Below are 26,614 nucleotides of genomic sequence, written 5' to 3' on the forward strand. Positions count from 1 at the left end.
TTTGAAAATAATCTCTGACCCACCCAAGCTAAAAGAAAAAAACAAACCCAGACCAAACATCACCAGAAATGGGGTAAATTATAAAAACGTTTTAAAGCAGTCTTTAAGTATTTCAAAATACAGCCGCTAAAGGATGCTGTGGAAGAAATACACTTTAACAACTCAAAATAAATTCCATTTGGAAATGTCCAGCGGATCTGCCATCCCCCAGGCCAGGAAGCAGCACTCCCCAGCACGCCCCACACCCACGCAAGGATCTCACCCACAGTATGAAAACAAACCTTATCACTAACTGCAGCTTTGCCTGGCTTGCAGGCTCCACCAGCAACCAAGGCTCGTACGGTTCTGTCCGGGTTTGGGCCAGGATAAAGGTGATTTTCTGTCTTGTACTTTTGCTTTTAGCTAAGTCTCTTGTAAGTAGTTGCACTTGCTGAAATTAACAGCAAGTTTCTCAGACAGTGTCTGCTTCTGCTTCTGACTGATAACACTCCATGTTTATAGTTACTGCTAGAGACTGGTGTGCAGAGCCAAGGACACTGCTCAGCTCTGAGGAAAACTTTTACCCTCCAGAAGGAGTAAAGAGATCCCACCTGCAGCCTCCTTTGGGGAGGAACAGACAAGACAGATGCCAGAACTGACCAAACAGAGGATTCCATCCCATATATGTCATACTCAGGATAAATTTGAGGGATCACAAGGGCCAAGCCATTGATTTCCTGCTTCCTGCTTCCAGCTTCCAGCTGCCTGCCCTTCCTGCCCTCCCTGCTTCCCTTCCTTCCCCCGGCATCCTGGGAGGATTCCATCCCTTCCTCTGCCTGTGCTCCTGATCCATCCCAGCCCATATCTGTGTGTTCCTGCCTCCAGCTCCCAACTGCTCCTGACCCCAGGATTCCAGCCTGGACTTTCCCAGGGCTGCCCTGCAGCCTCGGTGGTGATGTGAGAGTTACTGGGGGAATGGGGGGAGGAATGTGGTTTCCATTTTCCTGTATATTTGTATAGATTTAGTCATTTTTCCTGTTTATCATTACTGTTCCATTAAAGTTGTGTAGTTTACTTTCCAACCCATCAGTCTCTCTCCCTTATTCTCTCTCCTTTCTTTATCAAGGAGGAGAGAGAGATTAATGAGAGCATCTGTCACTCGGTTTAATTGCCAGGCCAGTGTTAAACCCTGACAGGTTCTCAAGGAATTTCTTAGGTTTGCAAATGTTTAATGTTTTTAAATTATGCACACTTGGATATTAAGTTCAGAAAGCCCCAAGGTTTTCAGGTTTTAAGTCCTGACACAGCCCCTCAATCACCTTGCACCTGAGGCTTCCACCTTGCAGGCTGGCTCTGTGTGGATGGCTCTGGTTGCACAGCATCGACATCAGAATCCAAGCCACAGGAGAGGAGGCCACTCCGAGGTATCCAGAGCATGAGAAGAATCAAGGATGCAAATTTAGTAGGGTTGGTTTTTTTTTAAAGGAGTAAAAATTTTTAAATCTTATTTTTAATATGTATTTTTAAAGTCTACGTGATGATGATAACAGACTGTAATCAAAGTACCTAATTCTCATATGCCTTGAAAATTTTTGCCACGTCATTCCCAGTCATTACTGTTGTCAAACAGCATGCAGCCAGCTGAAGGTGGGGATAAGAGGGACAACAAAAGAAAGGAAAAACTAGTTGTGCATACCCAGCCTTCCAAAGGCTTCCATCCCATACAGAGCCACCAGCATCCCCCCGAAACCACCCCGGGCAATTTATCCTTTTGGATTCTCAGAGGAAACTTGTCTGTTAGATAGCAACTGTTAACACCTGAAGTTAACTTCAGTCTTTGATATGTCTCACACAGCATCTAGAAGTGACTTCCCCAGTTTCTTTCCCCAGTTTCCCCAGGAGGGCTCTTTTACAGCAGAAGCCCCCACTCCCTGGGGGCTAAAATGCCTGAGCTGTCTGCATGTGCAGCCTGCTGGCACTTGGGATCCCCCCAACTCAAAGGAACAGCAAGGGATGCATGATGAGGAGGTCTACTCCAGCTCTTTGTGCTGAGCAAGCAAGTGTCATCAAAAAAAAAAAGTTTTCCTGCTTATTTTTTATCTGGAAGACAGTCTTCACCTTAGATCCAAAGCACAAAGAACCCAAATGAAGCCAACAGCATCCTAGCCAACAGCAGTACCAGTAGGTCTAAGAAAAAGGATATAAAAATAAGAAGAACAAGATCTGCATTTGCTCTGGCATTGACTACAGCTGTCACTAGAAATCAGCCACCTCACTGAACAGTTAAATTATCATTAAATCAACATGGCACTTACACCCTTTGGAAAATGCAGATGATCCTGAAACACTTCTGGGCATCTCAAGGGTGTGTAAGGGGAAAGCTAAGCCTTCCAGCCATCTGCAGCAACGTAGGAACAGGGTAAAAATAATAAAAGGAAGTTGAGAAGGGTTTTATGGGAGAAGCCCAGGCACAGGCAAATCTGAGTTACAGCTCCTCAGTGGGCAACATCAGTCATCCTTTCCCCACCCTCACAGCAAGCATAAACAGAGGTCTCCAAAACCTACACATTTCTGGAGCTCAGCCTCTAATGCCCTGACTGCAGGGTATTCGTGCTTATTTTTCATCTCCAAAACAGTCTTCACCTTAGTTCCAAAGCACAGAGAGAGGCCAGGACACAACCTGTATGTACAGTCGTGCAGGTTCCAAGGAAAGGAGGCTGTAGATACCCCCTCCGTCAGCTCTGTGCTCCTCCCTCTTTTTAGAAGCAGAAATAATCCCTCTGATGACTGCAGATCTCTCAAGTCCCACCTCCTGGCTTTCCTCCTCCTCAGCTTCACTTGGACCAAGGCAGACTCCTGCTAGCGTTCAGCTCTGCACTACCTGTTTTACCTCAATGATTTGTTATTATTTTATGTTAATAATATTATTAATAATTTTTACTAATTAATAATTAATATCTATAATTTGCTGGTTTATTATCTATCTATAATATGCTGTTTTATATGCTTATTTATTATTTTTAATGTAGTTAAGTAATCCCATCAAATGTAATTTTAAGCAATGATGAGACAGCTATGATAATGAAAGAATACTGCCCATTTTAACACTGAGTCTTTCTAAAGCTGTTAGTAATTATCCTTTCTTTTTAGCAGCAACATTTAACTCTTTATCCTTTTCTAGTCCAAACATTATACCAAGACTATGACCAATTCCACTCTTACTATTTTAGTAAGGGCTTTTTTTGTAATGCAGTACCTAGGACAGGACCCAGCATTAGACTGTTTATCTAGGGCTTGTTCTTTACTGCTCCACAATGCAGGGTAACTTTGGATCATGATAGAAAATCAGATTTATAGATGAAGTATTTAAATACTGTGGGTTGTTTTTTTTTTTACTGACTTTTTTCCAGGAGACATGGCTAACATTGGCATGTCTTGCTGTTGTCATGGCAATGAAAGGAGTCTGTATGTTTCTGGATGTGAATCAGAAATCTTTTTATACAGAAATGGGACAACAATTAGCATAACTGACATTGGATGGTAACGAATGGTAAAAAAAAAAACAAAAACAAAACAAAAAAAAAAAAAAATAACAGCAACAAGACTCTGACCATAGAAGCTCCTTGATTGGACACAAGACATCAAATTGGTGCTTGTGACCCCAGCTGCAATTAGGGCTGTCTGGGTAAACCTTTGACACTCTTGAGAGTTATCAAATTACAGTGATCTGCCTGTACAGATATTTAACTAGACCAGGACTCAGATTTCCCCAAATAAATCCTGCTCTCAATGATATATGAGTAGAATCTTCTATTGTATTCTCATCCCAGTAAAGAAAAAAATTGCTTCCCTGTGAGGGCTCATTCAAAGGCAAGACATTTCTCTTGGCCAGCGTGTCCACAATTTACACAAGGCAATAAATAAATAAATAGAGTTTACAATTAAAAGATGAAGAAAGGAGCTCGTGTCAGTGACTGATCAGGTGTGGAAGAAGCAGTTGCAAACACGAAGAAACAGGACTAAAGCCAGCCTAGTAAAGCCATCTAGGAACTGTTTGGAAAATCTGATGGCTAGGCTAAAAATTCACCTTGTCTCCTATACATTACTCATCCCAACAGCTCTTTTCCCGTGGATCCCAGGTATACAAGGTGAGCTGTTATTAGATTATTTTGCCTGTGTAAGGATGCCAAACGTAGAGGCACTGAAATATATCTATCTGTGTCAGTCCCTAATTTCATCTTCTGACTCATGTTCTGGAGTGACATTTCTTCTGCATGGCACTTCCCGTTCACACCAAGCCAAGCCACACGAACTGTTATTTATTAGAAAGCAATCTAAAGCCACATCCACACAGCCAGCTGGCTCTTGCCCCAGTACCAATCATCACTGCCACATAATCAGCACTTTCAGAGCTCAGGATTGCAGGTGGCTTTGTCACTTCCCTCCTTCTGCTGCAGGATCCCAACATGCTGGGAAGTGTAGAGTAGGAGCAGGTCTGAAGTAAGCTGAAATTTAAGATCTGCTACAATCATTACCATGGCTCCCTTTCTTTAGCTATCTGGTGACTTTTTCAAACTGTTACAAGCCAGCCTGGATGAAACAGTGTTCTGCACCTGGGAAATGTCTTTGGCCAGACCAAACCAGGAAACATGCCAGAGAACAAATGGGAAAAACATGGGAAACAGGAGGGGTTTGCACAGGAAGATAATGCATGAGAATATCCAGGGGAGAAGAAAAATACATGAACAGCTAAATAATATTAAAATTCATACAGATGACTAATTGCAAACCAATGTATCCATGGGTACAAAACATTCTGAGCATATACAGCAAGAAGGGTATTAGAACTTCAGAAGGATGAGTAGTAATACACATTAGCTCACAGCCAAAATGCAGCTTAAATACTGTGTCATAATAACAAATGTATGCACAAAGATATTAGATTTAAACAATAAATGAACAGTGGCCAAAGTACCATTCATAGGACTGCCACTGTCCATGTTGTTCAGAATACCTTCAGGGCCTTAAGAGTGCACTTTGGTCCTCTGCTTTCTTTTAAGAACCAACCAGTGCTGTGAAGTCCTGCAGTCCTACCCCTGCTTCGTGTCCTTTTAGCAGCAGTTAGGAAAAGAAAACTACTTGTCACAATTCCTTCACACCAGAGTCTTTGCTGCTCAGTGCACAAGGCAAACTGCTGGATGGCAAAGAGACAACTCAGAGCTGTAACATCACCTTTGTGATTGCTGTTGGAGTCTGCAGGTGCAAACAGAGACTACTTGTCCCTTTGCATTTCAAGCAGAGAGGTTATCCAGCTACCAGGGCCCTGGGGCAAGAGAAGCAAACAGACTGGTTAGTCTTGGCAGGACACAGGGGGCTGTGCTGGAGGACTCCCAAATACAGAATATGCAAGAGATGTGTGCCTGTACACATTAACTCACTGCTGGGGCAAAAAGGAGTAGCCCACAGTATTTCACCAGTTAATATTTACAAAGAGTTGCATCATATAAATGTAGACTCAGCAGCACAGCAATGCTTGAGCTGTTTCTGAGGGGTGCTAATATTCCATTGTGCTTCAAGGAAATTCTTAAGACGTGAAAAATTTAAGGAGTAAAGATTAAGATTAAAATTAAAGTTTATGCAGGACTGAGCCAGTTTCCTTTTTCCTAAGGAGAAAAGAAAAAGGCAGTGCTTTAGTTAGTTTATCTGCAGGGCTCCAGTTAAGAAGAAAGCTTCCATTTTGTCCACTGAGGCCATCCGACCTTGAATAAGTCCCCTTCCTATTTATTCTTCTATTTATTCTTCTTCTTCTTCTATTTATTCCTATTTATTCTTCTCTGAAATGGGTATAATGAATGCTACTTAGATCTGTAACTTGCTTTCAAATTATTCTAATCTTTTTGCACCATAGCAAAATATTATGAAGTTTTACCATAGTTGTTCCATGAGATCCTATGCATGGTTTTGTTCAGCAATAGGCATTTAGTTTTTAAGTCAGAATATAGCACTAATTCTCTAAAAGACATTCATACATATTAAGCCTAGGAAAGAAAGCACTTGTTCCCAGCTGTGATTCTTTCCTTTTTCTTTGCAGAATACAGATGCATAAAAATGGTAAAGCTGTCCCTGAAACTAACAACATTTAAACCCCACAGTTATACAATGGTATAAGGTTAACCATGCCACACAAAGCCTGAAGGCCTGAAAGGCAGTGTAAAACACCTTGTCTGCACATCAGACTCTAATCCGTTGTTTAGCATTCTTAAAAATAATGAATTCTTCCATTTTCACAGGGAGGTCATTCCACAGATATAAAAGATTCTTCCAAAAAAATACATTTTCAGGGGAAGAAAACCCACAAAACATCACTACTTTAATCCCTGACTTGCTGTTTCTGAACTTGAGCTACAGAAGCAATTCATTTTTCCAAGGTTATCATCTTTTCCAACTCTGACAGCTATGTCACTTCCTTGCTTAAGTTCCATTCTGCCATTTCACTAACCTATGTTTTTTCCTCTTTTTCTACTAGCTATCCCCCAGTCCCCTCTTTTTCCTGATTTTTCTTTCTTTGTTTTTTTTTTCTGTCTGTCTTCTGTCAGTTCATTGATAATTTTCTAGTCTTTAAAACAGAAGTGAATATTCTAACTGTTGTCTGAAAGCTGCACAATGAGGAATTATCCTTCTGCTTTCACGAATCAATGACTACTCTGTAAAGCTAAAAGCTGCTTTTCTCTTCCCATTGTTTTCACATTTCCTCTCATTCCATTTGTTCTTGCTATCCATTTTCTCCAGCCTGCACCACAAAACAACTAACACCCTCCCACATCTTTCACTTTGAGATCTCTGATGATTCAAAAGGAATCATCTTTCCCTTAGACAGGGAAAACACAAAGGTATAAACAAGCCAACTCTCTCATCCCAGTATATCTGCACTCCAGCCCAGCCTAATATTTTGCTTTTGCAAAAAAACCACTGCTCATATTGGTCTTTTTAGAAAGAGACTGGTGAAATTCAAGCATTGCTTTTTGTTGTCTCACACATATTCTTAAGCTATCACTGCTGTACCTCACTGCTGCTGGGGAGAGAAAGTGCCCACTCACAACAGAGATGTGGAAATCAAAAAGTGGCTTTTGAAATGAATACTGGGAACAAATCTATCACATGGAGCACTACCAACATCTTCAGAGAGGCAGACAGACAAAAGAACAGCTTTGGAAAAGCTGCTAAGTTTCAAGGTATAACTCAGAGCTGAGCAAGGAATACAGCTCCAGTCTAAACAATCCATTTGGGTTTGACCCAAATGTCCAGAGATCCTGCCCACAGGCATCTAGATTTGTATGTGCCATGAGGTCCTGGACTTGACTGACAGAATCACAGAGCAAGCAGCAGACTCGTTGTTGTAGCTAATTCAACCCTAAATCACCAAGAAATGAGATTGTAAAACAATATTGTGATATATCATAAAACACTAAGAGACACTTGAGCCAATTAACAAGTTAATAAAAGGCCAATGCCATTGTGCTGAGCAGGGGATAATCTTGTGACTGGGACTGATGCCCCTGGCATCACCACCAAGGCACATACTCACTGATTTCCATCTTCTGTTCTTGCTCTCTTGGTTAATGACACGTGGCTCTCTTCAGAACTGTCCTAACAACACTCCCTCCCTTAAGAAGGACAGAGAGCTCCTTGAGTGTGTCCACAGGAGAGACATAAAAATGCTTAGAGGGCTGGAGCACCTCCCCTATGAAGCCAGGCTGAGAAAGTTGGGGTTGTCCAGCCTGGAGAAAAGGAAGCTCTGAGCAACCTTTCAATATCTGAAGGGGCTACAAGAAAGCTGGGGGAGGGCTTTTTGCATGGGTGTGTAGTGAGAGGACAAGGGGCAATGGTTTCAAACTCGAAGAGGGGAGATCTATCTCAGACATGATGAAAAACTTCTTTCCCAGGAAGGTGGTGAGATGTTGGAACAGGTTGCTCAGGGAAGTTGTGGCTGCTGGGATGTGTCCAAGGCCAGGTTGGAGGGGGCTTGGAGCAACCTGGCCTAGTGGAAGGTGTCCCTGTCCATGCAGGGGGGCTGGAACTACATGATCTTCAAGGTCCCTTCCAACCCAACCATTCTATGATATTAGTTCACTTTGTAAATAGTGAAGGGAAAAAAAAAAAAAAAAGCTTTTTTTTCCTGTAACTGGTCAGATAGCTACCTGCATCTCTTTCTAATATATCCTTGTTCACCTGAACTAAAGCATTACTTCAAGTCTGAATAATCATCCAGCTGAGAAAACCATCAGAAATTGGGGACCTAATTATTGCTTCTCAAAATTCCTACAAGTATCGACCAAAGAGACAATTTTCTGTGCATCTGTGTCAGTATGACCTGAGAGCAGAAGTGTTTTGCCAGGCTGTGAAAGAGGAATAAGGAGCAAGGAGAAAGAGGCAAGAAGCCAGTCAGAACACTGTGGCAAACTCCTGCCAGCAGGCTACTTGATGGCCAAGATGTTTTTTTTCCCAATTCTTCTAAGAAATGAAAAAGCCAATCAAATCTTATCATAAACCTTTTTAAGTACATATAGCAAGTCAATAGCAGAACCTTGTTCTTTTTTTTTATTGTATCTTTTCTTGCAAGGAGAAGTGTTTGCTCCACCACACATGCAGGTTTTGGTATTCTGAACCCCCCTGGCCAAACGCTGTGCTAAGGGGCCAACACATAGAGCTGGCTACACTCCATCTGATCATCCTCCTCACCCCTCCTCAGCATTCAGCTGATTAGTGAACAGGTTTTTCTTGCTGTTATTTTTAATTCCCTCAAGCTGTCTCTTTGCCAAACAGAAGGAACATTCAACTCAAGAAAGGCCCTGAAGAGCTGCTGGATGCTGTGGACTGGGCTGCAGGCCCTGAAGGTGTGCTCAGAGTGTGCTGCAGCAGCAAAAAAAGCCAACAGGAGACTGGGCTGCATCAACAAGAGCATCCCCAGCAGAGACAAAGAAGTTCTCATCCTGCTCTACTCAGTGCTCATCAGACCACACCTGGAATATTGTGTCCAGTTTTGATCCCTGCTGGATAAAAAGGATCCGAACAGGCTGGAGAGGGTCCAGAGAAGGGTGACAAGGATGACCAGAGGACTGGAGCACCTGCCATATGAGAAGACACTGAGAAAACTGGGTTTGTTCAGCCTTGAGAAGAGAAGGCTTAGGGGGGACCTTATTACAATGTTCCAGTACTTAGAGGGGCGGTTACAAAGATGAAGAGTCCCTGTCTACAAGGGGTCACATGGACAAGGCAAGATGCCATGGGCACAACTTGCTGCTGGGGAGATTCTGTTTGAAAAATTGTCCTCTTGTTTTAACTCTGAGGACTGTCAGACACTGGAATGGTCTCCCAGGGGAAGTGGTGGTTTCCCCCACTTTGGAAAGTCTCAGCTCAAGGGGGTGCTGAGACATCCCATATAAACAATGATATTAGAAGGGTTGGACCAGATGATCCTTGAGGTTCCTTCCCATCTGACATTCCATGATTCTATGAAGGTGGGAGCAAGTCAAGGTGTAGGACAGAGCAACAGCTGTAGGCTGGGCCACACCACCAGCAGCAGCAAGGGGCTGCAGGGCCCAACCATCCCACACAGCCCCAGAAAACCAAGGCCTGCCTAAACATCCTCACATGCTCTTTTAGGGACCACTTGCCCCCATCCTTACCCACCCCTCCCAGTTCCAGACAGATTTCAGAGACTTATTTCTGAACAACATGTATGATCCAGTGGAAACGATTTCTTTCAGTTCATAGGGGGGGAAAGGGGGTGCTGTAGTCACTCTCAAATATTGTCTGATCTTTTCAGAGTGAATACCAGAGATTCAGTGTGCTATTCAGGATTCAGTGTGCTGAAACCAGATCCAGAGTCTGTGCCCAGAGCAAGTCCTTACCTGCAGCAATGTGCACTCCATCAATTCACCCACAGCTTCCATCAGAAGAGCACAGCTAAGGTGGAATGTCTGATACCTGAACATGACTAGAATGGGTTCTTAATTTTGTGTGATGTTTGCTTTCAAATGCTGCTACTAACACAGATGCAACAATAATAAAAATCTTAAAAGAATATAAAGATTTTGTAAGAGAAATCATTGAAAAGGGAGAGGAGCCAGTCAAACTATTTAAAGAAAAAGCAAAAAAAAGCAAAAAAAATAGACAACAAATTCAGTTAAAACCCTATCCAACATTTACCTTCCATGTTCTCCAAATGTGCTATCTCAAGCTCCAGGTAGATAGTGCTAAATCAGTTTAGTTTCAGAATAGGTATTATATTATGCATCACCCTCCAAACTTCAGTAACAAAGTTTTGTTAAAGACAGAAATTAATCCCCAGGTTTTACAAACAGGTCCAGTATTGCCAACTGCCCAAGATAAATTAAATAAGGTTTTAGGAAAGCCATACAGTACTGGCTCTCATCCCAAGTTTTTCAGTTCTTAAAAAAATAGAAGAAAGATGTGCAGCTAGATGAATACAGCCTTAAAACATCCATGATGAGTAACTGATAACCATGGCATCTTGTCATTTGTCCATGGAAAATGATGACGAGGAAGTGCAAATCCTCAACAGGTACATTCAGTACTCTATTTACCTGGGATTTATTTATTTCAACTAATAAGCACTGTATTCATTAAAAATATCATTAAACTCTTTTCCAGTTTAGTAGCAAGAGAGGGGGGTTTAGCACCAGCCTGGATGTGACTAAACCCTTGTACAGTTGTGGTGCCAACCACAGACAATGGAAATGACAAAGGAAAATAATCCACTCAGTTGATGAAGTGCATGAGATAATCCATGAGCTCCAGTTAAACTAAACTGGTTCAATAACATGGACAGTATTCAGAATTATAATTTTTCTTGTTCTACCTAAAGGAAATAGCTAACATGGCAATTTAATTTGTTAATTTTGTTCAGATTATGTTGTGGCTCAGCAGTTTTGACTGGACTTTTTACAAAAGGTTTTTGTGTTAGGTTGCTTCATTTTATTACTTTGAAGATCTAGCTTAATGTTTAAAATACAGCCCTGTTTACAATGCATATAAGCAAAAAAGCAATTATAATTGAGTAGTTTCTAGCATCAAAAACATAAATCAAAGACAACACGAGAATATAGTACTGATTGAAGATTTTTTTTTTGCACCTGTATTTAAATAACCAGCTCTGGGGACAGAAAAGGAGGGGTTAAAGGGGTGAAGGAAGCACCAAATGGGATAGAAAAACTCTGAAGGGAGCATTTTATGAAGAAGCTTGGAAAGTCTCCAGGTCAGTCGTGTTTTCCAGCTGAAGCACTCAGAAAATTCATGCTCTCTGCTGTCACATGTTGGGTTTATAACACCAGTGTACAATTACATACCTGGTGTGCCAGCCTTTGAAGTGAGGCAGAGGATTTCAGATGCTCTTTGGTAATGCTCTCAGCAACTGTATTGCAGAGTGAGGTTATGCAGTGCTGAACACCAGGGCTAGGATTAAAGTCTAAGCTACAAAATAAACCATACTCAATAAGACAACAGCAGATTGGTTAATTTCAGCATGGTGACACAGGAATGACAACAGACATCTCTTTCCTGTTTCTATGGGGTGTCAAAGAAGTAAAAATATCTATTGTATTAGAAGGTACTGAGCATGAACATGAGCCCACTGCCACCATCTACATGTCTCTCAACTTTTCTCCCCCACTATGCAAAAATGACCTTTCCCAGTGTCATCCCCTTGCTTCCCTCATCCAAAACCCTTCCTCCCCATTTTAGGCACCCTGTCCAATTTCCTCCCATGTCCATCAACATCTGAACCAGCCCGTCTGCACTGCAAGGGTGCAGAAGCAGATCACAAACACACTTTATTCCAGTTGGCCCCCACTCAGTATACACAGTGTGATCAGCCTGGTAGCTCCTGCCTTTCACTGGTGGGGCACATGGATTGTTTAAGCCTGGCACAGAGGAAGTCTAGGGGAACATGGTGTGATCCAGCCTGGAAACACAACATTTTCCAGTTGAATGCCAGTTAATGTTAGCCTGAAGCAGAGGTGAGGCTCCAGCAGCAAGTGGCTACAACAGAAAATATGGGGGAAGCACAGGAATGGGTTAGTTTGGTGTTTTATTTTGTCTGCAGTACTTCCAGTGACCTGCCAGCATCTGGAGGATGCCTGACTGTGCAGAACACAGAGCACACTTTTTAACACTTGGAGCTGCCACTCCAGGAAATGTCCTTAGCTCTATCTTCTAGCACGTGTCAAGACACATACACCAAGGACCACAAGAACTAGAATCAAACACGATGTCACCCTTTCTTGCAGCAGTTGAATAAAACTGTGCAAATCTAATGTTAATGCCCAGATGATGCCAGTAAGAATGATTTTTCAAGTTCATGTCAGAAAATAATAATAAAAAATTAGTCGTTGTTTACTTTGGTCACAGTTTAGGAGAGATGCAGCAGTCATGATCCAGCTAAACCAAAAGCAGCAAGGCAGTTAAAGCCACATGGCCACCACCAGGGTGAAACAAAAGCTGAAAAGCTACTGTGAAAACCAGTTACCAACACAGTACTACAGGGAAGTAAGTCACAAGCAGTATTTGCAGAGCAGCAGCAAAGGAAGGTGATTTGGGAGGTATGGATTGAGAAAGCTGTTGCCAACAGAGGAGAATGCAGCTCAGACTATTATTCTTGCATTGCTAACTGCTGCTGGCTGCCAGAGCCCCCATCACTCCAGAAATGGCTGCACAAATCACAAGCCTACAGCTGCTGCTTCACAAAAATTGACATTTATGACTAAAGCATTAATAAAGAGTGTAACTTGAAAGAGATGGAGCCTGAAGAAAGATACCCAGATCTTGCCACCAGATTTCAAAGAAAAAACATGCAACACACAATAACACTGACACAGATTTTACAAATGCACTCTCATGAGTAGCAAAAGAAATGGTGATGACCTACAGTATGCCTGTCTAAAAGCAGAAGTACAGTCATGTTGGCCTGGGCAACAAGGAAGCCCCCTGAGGTAACACATACCTCAGCCCAGAAGGATTATCTGCCTACTTTTTTCCCATTTTGGGAAATTTCTGGGACAGAAACACTGTGACACAGTGGGGGCTGTTAGTGATACTCTTGAGCACTGCCCTGTCAGGACGTGGCCTTGCATTCACCCATTCCTTTGGGCTTCTTTTAGAGTCCCATCCCTATTAGGGAACTACTGGGATGAAGCTGAGCACCGGAAAACAGATGAGGCCACCATGCACTGTCCCAGAGACTGATGTGGGACATTTGAAGCTTCAAACCAGTGCTCATTCCATTCAAACCAGTGCTTTAATGTGCCCCAGGATTAACAGACATGAAGCAAGGCAGGTAGAAAGTCTACAGCAACTACAAAAAGCACTGAGAGGGGCTCTTCCCTTGTGGCACATTTTTGAGAAGGATTTTCAGGCTTTGCAAAGGCCAAGACTGCTTAGATCTAAATGGACAGAAAGCAGCATAGGTCAAAGATCGTTTAGAAGAGCATCTGTAATAGATTCATGATCCCATCCTTCAGAGAGCTCAAGGTCAGGCTTTTAATTGAATTCTAAATGTTCTCCTCTATCTGTAAATAATGGGGTTTGCAGCACTAGCAATCAGGCTGTGCTGCTAAATGGTTTCACTTACAAATGTGACACAGGAGCACAACTACAGGACAATATAGGGCAAGGAAACAAAAGAAGAACATCCCCTGGAAGCAGCAGGGCACAGCTTGGGCATGCTGAAAGCAATTACTGACATGGGAAACTGGCCAGCCTGCCCCTGCCAACAGCTCTCCTTACAAAATGGATACAGGTCAACTGGACTGCAGATTTATATCGTTTCTTAGGTGGGCCACCATCAAACAATGCCACTTAGCATTTTACAGTACTGAGTCAGAGAAGAAAAGCAACACCTAGCAAATTACCAACAGCTTCCCTTAGAAGTGATTTCTGTATCTTGGCTACAAGGTGATCAGATGCTTAACTTCTCCTTAAGTTACAGCTGAGTTAGAAGTTCCAAAGGTTTTATGCCTATATGTAAAAATAAGCAGGAATACAAGGATTTAATGAATGTCTCTGATTTTTCTATGCAAGAGCCTAGATGACAAAAAAAGTCAAGTTTATCAGTTTCTTGCTCATCCTTAAGAGGATATATCCTCCTTAAGAGGATATTTCAGACCACCGTGAAAGATGTCCATGACTAGAAGGTGCTCAGATACCATGGTTACAGTCACGGTATGAGAATCTAAACAGAGTACTATAACTGATTTGCTAGGTTCTTTTATGTTTTATTTAAGCTAAGACACTGGAAGACAGAATTTTTTAACATGACCTGTCACTGTTTTGCTGATATTTAGCATTTGGATCAAAAGAGATATGACTACAATTTTAGACCTGGACACACACTCCCTCTGAAGAAACTGCCCTTAAAATCACAGTCCTGTTAACTTTTTTACTGAACAAAAATCTGAAGTAAAAGGTGTGTCACTTCCAAGGTACTTAACAATTTCCAGGCTATGTTTTTTTTACAGAAGTGTCGACAGGAGAAGCAGCAATCATTACATCCACCACAGCCTCAGAAGACTATCCAGCAGCTACTTACAGATAAATCATACATTGCAAATGTGTAATACCTTGTCAGCTGCTTCCCCTTCAATGTCCTGTCCATTACATATGCTTTCAGGGGGCAAAAAAAGCTGTCTCACTAATGACCACCACTCAAATCAGGGGCATAAAGTTGCTTGGCTGAGCTGAGATACACAGACCCCTCCTGAACAACCATTAACCAACCCCTGGATTCAGCCCTGTCGGTTCCAGCTTCTTTTCTAAGCATCAGTGTCAGCAAAAACTTTATCAAGGACAGGTCAGTCATATTACTTTCTAAAATTCTCCTGCTGGAAGTGGACTGCTGATCTGTGTCTCCAAAACTAACACTGTTCTGCCCGGGGTCTTAAAAAGTTCCTGCAGATTCTGTGCTGCCAAGTTTTGTAAAGATCAACATCCCTTACTCAGGAGCAGTAACAACAGCTGACAAAAGGAGACTCAGACATTTCAGATCACAGCAGGTCGTAAGTATTGTAATTACTGTTAATTACAGACATTGCTCGGAGCTGAGGCATGACAGACTCCCAGTGCAGATTTTGTCTTGAAGAGCAGCACACATTCTCTGGCCAAAAGGCACTGAAAGTCATGACCCAAACTTGCAGGCAGCACTGACATTTTTGTCACATTCAAGTACTGCTTTGCTTTTATTTCCAGCTGAAGAGACTTAATTGTCCTCTTTTTAACTTCGGAGAGTTTTCTAGCAGCCAACTGAGTGGTGTGACCTGCTTGGTCTGCCTTTAAGACAGGACACAAATTATTTGCACAGAGGGTTCTCTACAGAGCCAGGCAGGATAGGCATGACATCCAGTGGTGAAACAGCCTCTACCACCCCACGTGCTTCTTTGGGCCATGAAACTTTGTTACCTGAACTTCTCATAAGTGCAACTCACCTGAAATGGCCATCAGAATTTGCTTTATTAAATAGAATAAATGTACATTTACCATAATTAATGGGAAAAAAAAAAATCTCAGTCACACCTGACATTCTCTCAGTGTGCCTTTTTAAAATAAACAGTCAGTGCTGCTTGAAATGAAAAATTTCTGATGAGGTAAGAATTTAAAAACAATTTTAATAATTAAAAAAAAAAAAATCTGCCTGCTGAGGTAAGAAGCCAGCAGGAACTTCAGAACAAAGACAGTAAGAAATGGTCTTGAAAACTCTGATTGATAACTCTCTGATTGATAACTTAGAGAAACATACTAGCACATTAATCTGCATTCTCTTCCAAAGAGATTTTGTCCACAGTTCTTTTCCTTTCAGATGTTGCTACAGAAGGACACTGCTGAGTCTCTAGAGATTCAGGCCTGTCTCCCCTACCCCAAACTCTCCTGTAGGAATATATTCCCAAGTGGAACATACCCATTGAGCTTACATTTTCTGTCGCCTTGGCACTTACTTTACAAAAACAAAGTTTATACTTGCATGAAAACTACATTACTTTGTTTCCACACTACTTTATGAGAGGTGTAAACTGCAGATTTCTCCTATGAACACAGAGATCTTGATGACAAAGCTATCTCCCAGCACTTTGCCTGTGCTATGGTATGTTGTTTGTGTCACCTCAGGAGCATCCCACCCACTCTGAAGTGCATTGTAACACTCAGAGCACTGAGAGTTGTGTTTGGACTCTCAACTGTGGAAAGGTGAGCACTCTGGTAACCAAGCCACACCTGAGTGATTTATGCATTTTAGCTTAAAATGCCCTGAAAGCACATACAAGCTTAGTGGCCTCAGCTCTCAGAGCAAAAGAGGGTTACATCAGTTCAACCTGTGCATTGAGAAACAGGAAATGAGTTCTGGAATGTAGATGTTACCTAACTAGGAGAAACTACTGCTCTAGAGAGCAGAAAATGGAGAGATCTGGTTCAGCCTCCCTGCATCCAACTATGGGACATCTCTGCATGCAGAAAACACAGCCCCTGCTCCTGTGTAGGCAGCATCACCCCTGTTCCTCTGACTTCAGTCTGAAAAAAAGCTGCATCTACCAACTGTGGCAGAAGCCCAGATAGCTGTACCTCCACATGCATGATTATGCTTATCTCTCCTAAAGTAACACCAGGATACTCCAGACAAGAAAATCATAAATTGTCTTACATGCTCTAGAAAGCCCAAAACTAGAAAGATAAATCATTTCATACAGCTTGCCCTGCACACTGATCAATCATATCATTTACCATCATCCCATTTACAACATAATTGCACTGATTTTGCATTAATAACTTCAGATGCTCTCCTGTATAGTATCTCTCTTACAACGTCACACATGTTAAATGCAATAGCTCTGTGAATTCAGTCTTTTAAGAAAAAAAAAAAAATCATAAATAAATTTATGTCAGTATCTGCATAAACAGCATATCCCTGGGCCCCAGTTGCAAGGCTGTTCAATAACAGGGTCTGCTTCTGGACCATGGCATGACAGACCACTTCTGGTAAGTGATCTGCCCTCAGAAACTCATCTGAATTTGCTCCAATTACACAGCTTCCTGCTTTCTGTCTTTCCAGATGTTCTACAGTTTCCTGTAGGATTTTTCCCAGAAGAATAACCAAACAGCAAGACAGGATCTGGAGTCTCTAGTGCATTGATTTGCTTCATAACAGTATAAATAAAGGCACAAATCAAATATATGCTGTGCAGGAGACAAACACTGACTTCTACTACCACTAGCACACAGAGTGCTCCTGCCCCAGGCTGAGAAAAGCTCTTCATCTTGCTTTGATCCAGGTGCAGATGTGGGAAAATGGAGTACTCTAGATGACAGAGTAGCACAATGTATCCCCACCTTCTGATCATGAGCTTTGAGACGAACACATTTCAAAATCAGGCTTCACTTGTTTAAAATTCTTAAGGACTTAACTTTGTGTACTGCAGATTTGAAAGGCCCAGCAGGATCTTAAACAAAGACTAAGGCCCAGCACTGAGACCAAAACTCTATCCTTAAATTGCTTTCTGTTATTTGAATCGCATAACTAAGACTAAACTTAATTTTGTGCTTCCTGCCCTTTGTCAACTGCATGAGAAGCTTTAATCTAAGTACTAGAAAAGCTCTTGCACGTTTCAAAATAATAAATCTAACGAAATGCAAACTTCATACCAGCACTTTACAACATTTTCCAGAGTAAAAAGATTTTAAAAGGCAGACGAATTACTTGGAAATTCTTTTTCCCGAATAATTGTTACATTAAGACAATTTACACACTACTACAGGATACCTCAAAAAATCATTTTTAACAAAGCATCATACATACCTCATGAAGCTCGTCCTCAGAGGGAAAAAAAAAAAAAAAAAAAAGGATTTTAAGAACTGTTGACAGGAGTTTTTCTTACCTGATCTTGTTGAGCAGATACCTCCAGACAGCGAAAAGGCCTGTGATGAGTGTTACAAAAAGATAAAGCTCAGTGAGTCTCCTCACAGAACCTTTCAAAAGCAACAGCAAACTACTGCAGCAATGACACTGTGAGGAGAACCCTGAGAAGGGAAGTGCTCTGGTGTGCATGTAGAGCCAAATATCTGCACTATTCAGCCTCTGAATAACCCCACAGCCTCGCGTTTGACATGGGGTACCCTGTGCATGGGGTTCCTGTGCAAACACCACCCCCACCCCAGCTCAGCTGCCCCTTCCCATTTTGTCACAAGGCCACAGCTCTACCCCATTAGTGTCCCCAAGGCTTCTCCTCAGCCCACCCTTCCCTCAGCGAGGCGCTCACTCTGATGAGGGCCATGGCTTCTTGCCCCTCTGAAACCTTCATGCTCTCAGCTCATCACCTCCAAACTTCAAGTCCCTGAACACACACAGGGACCCAGCTGGGTGATGCCTGTTGGAATACCCCTTCCTCAGACCCGGTGTCACCTCTCGGGCTGGGGCACTGCCATCCCTGACGCAGGGTTAGCTCTACCTGGATAAGCTCCTACATTGCTGCCAACTCACTGAAACATGCACGCTGCAAACAACACACTACCGACCACTCAAGCACTCAAATCGGTCACTTTTGAGGTTTAGGAGAGGACAGTGTAGACATTTAAGTGTAAAATACAGAGAATGTTAACGAATTCACAGAGTGACCATAGGGAAAAACGAAGGGGACACTTAACGCCTCCAAGTCCTCTTCAATTCTCAGCTGAGCACAGTTAAATACACACCTTCTTCTACCCCTGCCACAGAGAGCTCCCTGGTCTCCATATAAATGTGGATAGAAACACCACCACTTATTAAAAGACGAGAAAGTCAGCAGATGCACAGCGAATGGAATCCCCCCCTTCCCCCCAGCGAGCACCAGCTCCCCGCGGGGAGCACCCGGCAGGTGCGGGGGGTAATGGCGGCGGCTGCTGCAGGAGGCTCCGGTGCTGCCGGACCCGCTCCCGCCTCTCAGGGCAGCGCCTCCATCTTCTCAGCGCCCAACGATTGAGGCCAGCGGCTCCAAGACCCCTCTCCCTGACCCCCTGCGCTGCCTCCCCCAGAGTGGGACTTCCCCTGATGGCTCCCAGGGAGGCAGGAGAGCCGCTGCCCCCCGCAGCCGGGGGGATAACCCGCGTCCCTGCTGCCCCGGGGCGGCTCCCGAATATGCGGGGGGCCGGGGCAGCCCTGAGGGGAGCGGCAGCCGAACCGCCCCGCCGGCCGCACAGGGGCCGTGTCACCCGCATGTCGCGATGTCAGAGGCGACAAGAGGGTCTCGCCCTTCCGAGGGACAAACCACACACACACACACACACACACACAAACACACACCAAGTGGTGGGGAAAGACAGGCAAGACACTCGCCCTGCTTTGCCGAATTTTATTAGCAAATCAGAGTAACAAATATATTGCTTGGTTTTGACAGTCTCTATTATATTCAGCCACATTAAAATCAGTATTTCTTTGAATAAAAATATAGGCATGCATTTCTTAAAACATCACCACTAAAATAACAATAAAAAATTCAATTAAAATACCTGCTTTTTTCCCCAGACTATCACTTATCTCCAGGTTCCCTATTGCTTAAAAATAATAACAGAAAATAGATTTTTCTCCCCCACCAACGTGAATTCTGTAACGAATTGTTTCACTAACATGTACTACATCTCCCCTCTCACCACCCCCTTCCCTTCTGTGCTTTTTTTTTTCCTTTCTTTCTTTCTTTTTTTGCTTTCCCTTAATAAAAATGAACCTCTGGGTTGTCCCTGAAAAGCCACCAATGGCAAAAAGTTAAACTAATTCCTGCACTGAGGAAAGTGTCCTCCAGAGTTCAGACCCTGCATCCCTGGAGCAGGGCTGAATTTCCACCTCATCAAAATAGGGCAATAAATACAGAGAACAGCAAATCTAGGAAAAAAACCCAAACAAATAACTCTTCCTAAAAAAAACCACTAACATAAGCCCTGAAAACAAGAGGTTATACACCCACAGAGCACTCCTGTCTGGAACAGTCAGGGAAGAGTTTGGCTCCTCGTGGTTTCTGTGCCATAAGTGCCACATCACTCGAGAGCCAGGGGAAGCTCCAGAAGGATGGAGAGCCCCAGAGAAAGGCCAGAAGGATGGAATGCCCCAGAGAAAGGCCATCCCTGTGAGGAAGTCACCACTGCTGTCCTTACCTGACCTGGGCACAAAGATGACTGACTGAAGGCCAAACACCATGAGCTGTCTCTCATGTCTCTGTTAGGACACCACCTTACATCTTTCTTTAAGGAGTGGAGCTTATGGCTTCATGCTGCCTTGCTCTCCTCTGTCTGCCCTTCTGCTGCATCCCAACACGCTCAGTAGTGGCAAGGATTTTGTGTGAGAAGAAAAGAGTTTATTACTGTCAGAGCCCAGTTCTGAGGCAATGATCCAAAAGGTGTTTTAACACAGCCCTTACTATGCATTTATGTACACATCCCGCAAACTCTTAATTTGGAAAATGAAGGTATTTTGAAGCTCCAGGAATTCAGGAAAATTCAGGTTTTCCATAGCCCAGGAAGTGACCTAATGGTAATGCACAGAGAACAGGAAAAGCAGGAAACAAAATCTGGTAGGTAAGCTGGGCTGCTTTTTGTCCATATATTTTTTTTAGTGTTTTATTTATGAAAGATTCCCTCCAGACAATGAAACAACAGTTTTCCACATTACTGCTCTCTCATTATACACACATTATTACAGCACTTTATGAGGATTCTGTCTCAAAGATTATACAGATAATACACCTTTTACTTGAATGTGAAGAGAAGCCCAATCCCCTTGCTCCTTATCTCTTGACCAGGCACATGACACAGGCTACAGCAGCACAAGACACAAAAGGAAACTAAATAAATAGCATCAAAATGCAGTGTAATTTCTTGTACCTACATTCTCTTTCTCTTTCTCTACCTACATTCTCTTGCCCTTCCTTCAGCTTTCCCAGCCCAGGTTCACCTCCACTCCATACACATTCCTCTCACACTCATTTTTCTCCACTGCTGTCTTCCCCCTCACCATCTCCTTCCTTCATTTCATGTTTCTCCCCTCAAATCCTACTTTCTGCCTTTCTCCTCCAATGCTTCTCATACATTTCCTTCCTTTAAAATCAATACTCTCTCATCACCTGCATTTTAATCTCTGCCTAGGCAAGTATACAAAGCTACAAATAAAAGTGGCACATTTTTATTTCTTTCTTTAAAACTTGAATCCCTGCAAAACTGATCTGATACCAGTTTTCAATATCAGTTTACATCTTCAGCTCCAAAAGCTCAGCCTAACAAACCCATCCTTTCCCTCATCAATCTGTAGCTGCTTCTAGTAGGCTTGCTTTCTGATTTTTAATTTATTAAGTAGCAAAATAAATATGTACTTCTAACAACTAATATATTCAATGAAAAAAATAACCTAGTTTATGCACATTTTTGGTACCAATTGAACAATACTGGCTTAGAAACTAGTACAGTTAAAATGATGCAACTTCCTAGCACAAGAAGTTATGTCAGCATCAAAGTGCTTAATTCCTCAATTTTGGATACAACTCACTGAATAAAACACAGATATTTGCAGTTTGGGTTGCACATAAACAGCACCTATACAAATTGGTGTTAATGAATATCCAATTTGCTGACAATAAATTAAAACAATAATAAAAGTCTAATAAAGTATTTTTCTTCATATACCTTGGGTTTTCAAGTGCCCTGCTTTGGTAAAACACCCTGCCATCATTCTGTAAAAACAGAATATATTTGGGTGCAAGTAAAACACTACAGAATTATTCTTTTTTTCATCTAAAAATGGCTTACCAGTGGCCACAATCAGTTGCACAACCAGTGGCAGTTGTGTTCATCTTCAGCCAAACTCGATGCCAGAGCACAGTTCTTACTGCACTACACAACTGTTTACTGCTAGGTTCACAAGATCAAGGTTATGATACACAGTGGCACAATTATTTTTCTCTTCAGTGACAACAGCAGTGAGTACTGTCTACAGCTAACAAAACCTGCCAGATATCTGCCATCAGATATTTATGCTACTATAAATATAAAAACAGTATTATTTTTTTTTCCTTAAGACTCAGTAACAATTTCCCTGAATGAAACAATGCACACAGTCGTAATCATTGCACGGAATGTGAAAGAACATCAGTAGAAACCTCACGCCCTGAGTGCAGCTGATACCACAAATAGATTGAAGTATCAATGAAAAGCTCAACATACAAAAGCACTCCAGTTGGTGCTTGTGCTGTGGCATTTCCATGGGAATCTGGATTCCCAATTTTCTAAAATGCTCACTAGGCATTTAAGGACATCATCCAGCTGCAGGTGTTGTTTGAGAAGCATCATACCAAGGGTTCAGACAAGAAGTCAGAGCTGCTTTTTTCAGCACAGCTGAGTTTCCTCCGTCTCCTGCCCGTGGAAGTCTCATCACATTATGATATGCTGCTCCTCCTCTGACGAGTGGCTTTTCTTTGTGAAAGATCCTCATTGTCACTCTCACAGTTTCTCTGAAACAGAAAGCCCACAGTGTTTCAGTTACAGAAATGAGATACCATCCTCCTTAACGTGATGTTCTAACATTATCAGTGTATCGTGTGTGGAGAAAAGGAGACCAAATAGAAATCTCACAGAATTTCATTCCAGAAAGTCCCAAGCACTGCAAGGGGCCCCCAAACTCCCATCACACAGCTGGGCACAAGAGCAGTGGGGGCAGACTCTCCACAACTGCTCATTTCTCAGACAGACAGCATGGTCACTGATATGGTATCCAAACATAATGTGAATCCTCCATGCTGCTCCTCTACAAAATAAATGTGGCTAGCACCTGATGGGTTTATAGAGCCACCTCTCTGCCCCACATTTCTGTCACAATAACACAATTTACAGCAGCATTAAAGACGGAGAAGGGATGTCCTGGTCCCATCGTGTTTCCCATTCTAAAACACTGCCATCCTGTAGGGCTGTGCAACCACGTAAGGACATGCCAGACGACTTCCAGCAAGACAAGAGGGCAGGGTCTCAAGTTGTGCCAGGGGAGGTTTAGGTTGGAGATTAGAAAGAATTTCTTTCTGGAGAGGGTGATCAGGCATTGGAATGGGCTGCCCAGGGAAGGAGTGGATTCTCCGTGTCTGGAGATCTTTCCAAAGAGCCTGGATGTGGCACTGAGTGCCATGGGCTGGGAACTGCAGTTCGAGTGGATCAAGGGTTGGACTTGATGATCTCTGAGGTCCCTTCCAACCCAGCCAATTCTATGATTCTATGAAAACTGGTCCTTCCCTTCTTCCCCTCTGAGCCACGTACGTACCAAACTTTCATCCTCTAGTAGGACCTTTTTCACCAGCGAACGAGAGAAGTGGTTGCACAGTGAGACAATGTGGTAAGAAAGCTGCAGAGAGAGGGAAGAGTGAGAATCTGACCACACACACACACTGTGCAGACAGTTCCAAATACATTTCATTTATCTACTGCATATTAGTTTTAAATTCAAGCTCCATCTTGCCCTCTGAACCCAGCAGGCCTGGGAAGCCTTACAGAGAAAGGTTTAAAGGCTCTCAGTCATACCTTCCATCTCCTCCTAGCATATTGTCTTTTGAAGCTTTCCATGTTAACAACAGATGATTGCCGAACCAAAGCTTGTTGCTTGTCCACTGGCTAGAAGATAAAGAGAGACATTTTACTGCTTGGCTCACTTTCATGCATCCAATACATGTGTTCTAGAGCTGGTTTTAAAAAAACCAAACAATGCTGGCTGGCAAAGCTGTTGATTCATATAGGGGAAAGCAGAAGAAAAATAATTCAATCTAGTCCACCTTATGCTTGGATAGGACCCCTTTGACTTCAAACAAAATCCTAAAACTAGTGTACAGTCTAGTGGTCACACTTGGCACTGTGGAAAAAATAGTTGTGAGAATTTCCACTGTTGCCCCTTTCCAGCCTCTAGACCTGGAAAAAACAAGGTGTATCACATAGCACGGACTTTGGCCTCTTTTGCCTTCTGCTTCATAGTGATTCACATGAAAAAACAAACAAAAAGTCTGGAAACAGCTTTTTTAAACAAAGGACAGGATGTGGAAAAGCCAAACAAAAGAGAGAGGTAACTAAGGGGGTAAAGGGGGTTGGTGTGCCAGAGGGTGCTAAGGCTATGCTTTCACTTGGTAAAGTTGGGAGGGACTTCTTAGTGCACACCTGCACCATGTCCATTTTCTCTGTACTGAGTCCATTTCAACTGGCCTTTCTTTATTCATGTCCTCCACTTTGAAAGGCACTGGGAGAAAACCAAAAAAGTTCCACAGAGGCCTGAGAGAAAGGAGATAGAGCTGACATGAGTGCATCAAAAGCACTGCAGCACACTGCTGCTCACAGGTTTTGCATGTGCTCCTTAAAAATCAGGACCCAACAGGATGGAACTCAGCATCATCACACCAGTGAGATCCTGTGCCATCTCCTCTAAATGTTCAGATAGAAATTTTCATAGTTTACCATTTAGAAGAAGACTTTAAAAACTAAGTTGCATTAGGGCCCTTTCACAACTTCCAGCATGCTGCTCTTCATTCTATTCTAGCACATCTTTTCTGAATGATGGTGCTTTTACAGGTTTTTCTTCTAGCAGGCTGATTTAAGAAGGAAATCAGAAGGATTTCTGATAGAAGAACGAAGGAAGAATCTTTCCATCATAGAAGGAAAGAATTAAGAAATTGTGCTGTGCTATAAAGAGTTCAAAGGTACATAGGTAAGTCTGAGGCAGTCACTTAGGGTCTGAGGTTGGAGAACATGTGAATTCATGTGAATGTGAAACGTGGGATAACTTCAGAACATGCTACAACCCAAATACTTAACTGGTACCAAAGAATATCCCTTTTCCTTTCAAAGGATGGAGACTACACAACCCCTGTGGGTGACATGTTCCAGTGTTTGAGTACTCCTTTAGTAAACAAGCTTATTTGCTTTTTTTTAATGTTTAAAGGGAATTTCAATTTGTGTCCATTGCCTCTTGTCCTGTTACTGGATACCACTGAGGACAACCTGGCTCTGTTTTCTGTACTTGATTCCACCACATATTTATACAGATTGAAAAGATCCTCCCCAAATCATCTATCTTTGCCACTTAACAATCCCAGCTCTTTCAGTCTCTCCCCCTTTGAAACACACTCCAACCTTTTACTCATTTCCAAAGCATTCCATCAAACTCACTCCAGTATGTTTTGTTGACAACATCGTAATAAAACAGGAAAAAGTCTGTCATTTAGTATTAGTGACAAGGACACATGTTAAATAATACCTGAAAAACCTCAGGCTTTGTTCTTTATCCATACCCAGAGTATGACATCACAATACACTGATACCCTGGCAATAAACACATGACAAAAGAATTGCAATATCTCAGTATGGAGAAAAAGAAAAAAAAATATAGAGAGATAAGAACTCAAGCATGTGCCTAAAACTTCTGGATGGCATCTGGTGTTAAAGCAACAGATATTCTGCAAAACCTGGCACTGTCCTTCTGACAACAAAGTCTCTCTGAACTCCAAAACAACCTCACAAAAGCATCTGTGAACTCCAAAACAATCTCACAGACCATAAAACTGTATCTAACAGATTGAGAGAAAAATAAGTTCAAAACTTGATCGGGTAAAAGGAAAAAGAGAAAGGCCAGAAAGATTGTGGAGTGACAATCATTCCAACAGTTCTGATCTGCATATCTAAGAGATGGGTAACCCAGAAACACTTATATTGAACTGTAATGCAATCACCTGAAAAAGCAAGAGCATCAAAGGGCAATGGAAAACACACCAGTGAGGATTTAAACTTTTTGGGTTTTTTTTTAAGCAAATACTTTATAATCTTTATGAGACAGCAAATTCACTTTTCTCACTAAATGCTACAGGTACATTTGCACAGATATGTCAGCAGTAATTCAAGGAGCCAACCTACCTGCTAGGCCTCTTTGTCATTTAGATGTACACACCACTTGTATACAAAAGAACAGGGACATTTAAGCATTAAATATCATTTCCTCATGTTGCATGGTGCAACAAAACACTGAGGAGAAATCAATTCCAACCTGAAAAATATGTCACTGGCTAATGCCAGCTGTACAATCATAATGAAAAGTTTCTGAGTGCCCTTTCTGCAGCAGAACCATCACTGAATCACAAGAGCTCACTGACCCTACTCCAGACTTGTTATTAACTGCCTTTCCATTTCCACCTTGCCTGCCAAGCAGTGCTGGGGTCATTTTCTCAATCATCAGACCACCTTCTCAAAAGCAGTGTGGCAGTGACCTGAGCCACAACAACAGCAACCTCACTCACACATGCTCAGGAAGAGCAGCCCTACTTAATGCTGCTTTTCATCAAGTGTATTTGTTCACAAAGAAGATATAAACAAACAGAGAGTATGAGATCTCAGAATCACAGTATTGTTTCAGCTGAGGGATGGCATAATCCAGAGAGGCTTCTCGGAAGATATTAACGCTCGTGAAGCTTTAAGTTACTTTCTAAGAATTAAAACTCTCTCCCTTATTAAAAAATCCTGTGTTCTAGTTGCCCTGGACAGTATTTTGGGGGTCTTACAGCTCGAATAAACCTGATGCAGAAATGCCAACCGAAGCATTGGAGAG

General features: G+C 42.4%; 1 protein-coding gene across 1 annotated transcript in view; it reads right to left on the bottom strand.

Annotated features, from left to right (window-relative positions):
* Window positions 1–19,700: 19,700 nt before the first annotated feature.
* Window positions 19,701–26,614, bottom strand: part of DAPK2 (death associated protein kinase 2) — a 48,190-nt gene continuing 41,276 nt past the window's right edge. The window contains exons 10-12 of the mRNA XM_008503490.2: window positions 23,557–23,646; window positions 23,300–23,380; window positions 19,701–22,502 (exon numbers count right to left, since the gene is read on the bottom strand). Of these exons, the coding sequence (XP_008501712.2) occupies window positions 22,428–22,502; window positions 23,300–23,380; window positions 23,557–23,646 (246 nt within the window). The 3' untranslated portion in view covers window positions 19,701–22,427. The remainder of the gene's footprint in view (window positions 22,503–23,299; window positions 23,381–23,556; window positions 23,647–26,614) is intronic.

Source organism: Calypte anna, chromosome 10 (assembly GCF_003957555.1).
Source record: "Calypte anna isolate BGI_N300 chromosome 10, bCalAnn1_v1.p, whole genome shotgun sequence".
NCBI classification, from domain to species: Eukaryota; Metazoa; Chordata; class Aves; order Apodiformes; family Trochilidae; genus Calypte; species Calypte anna.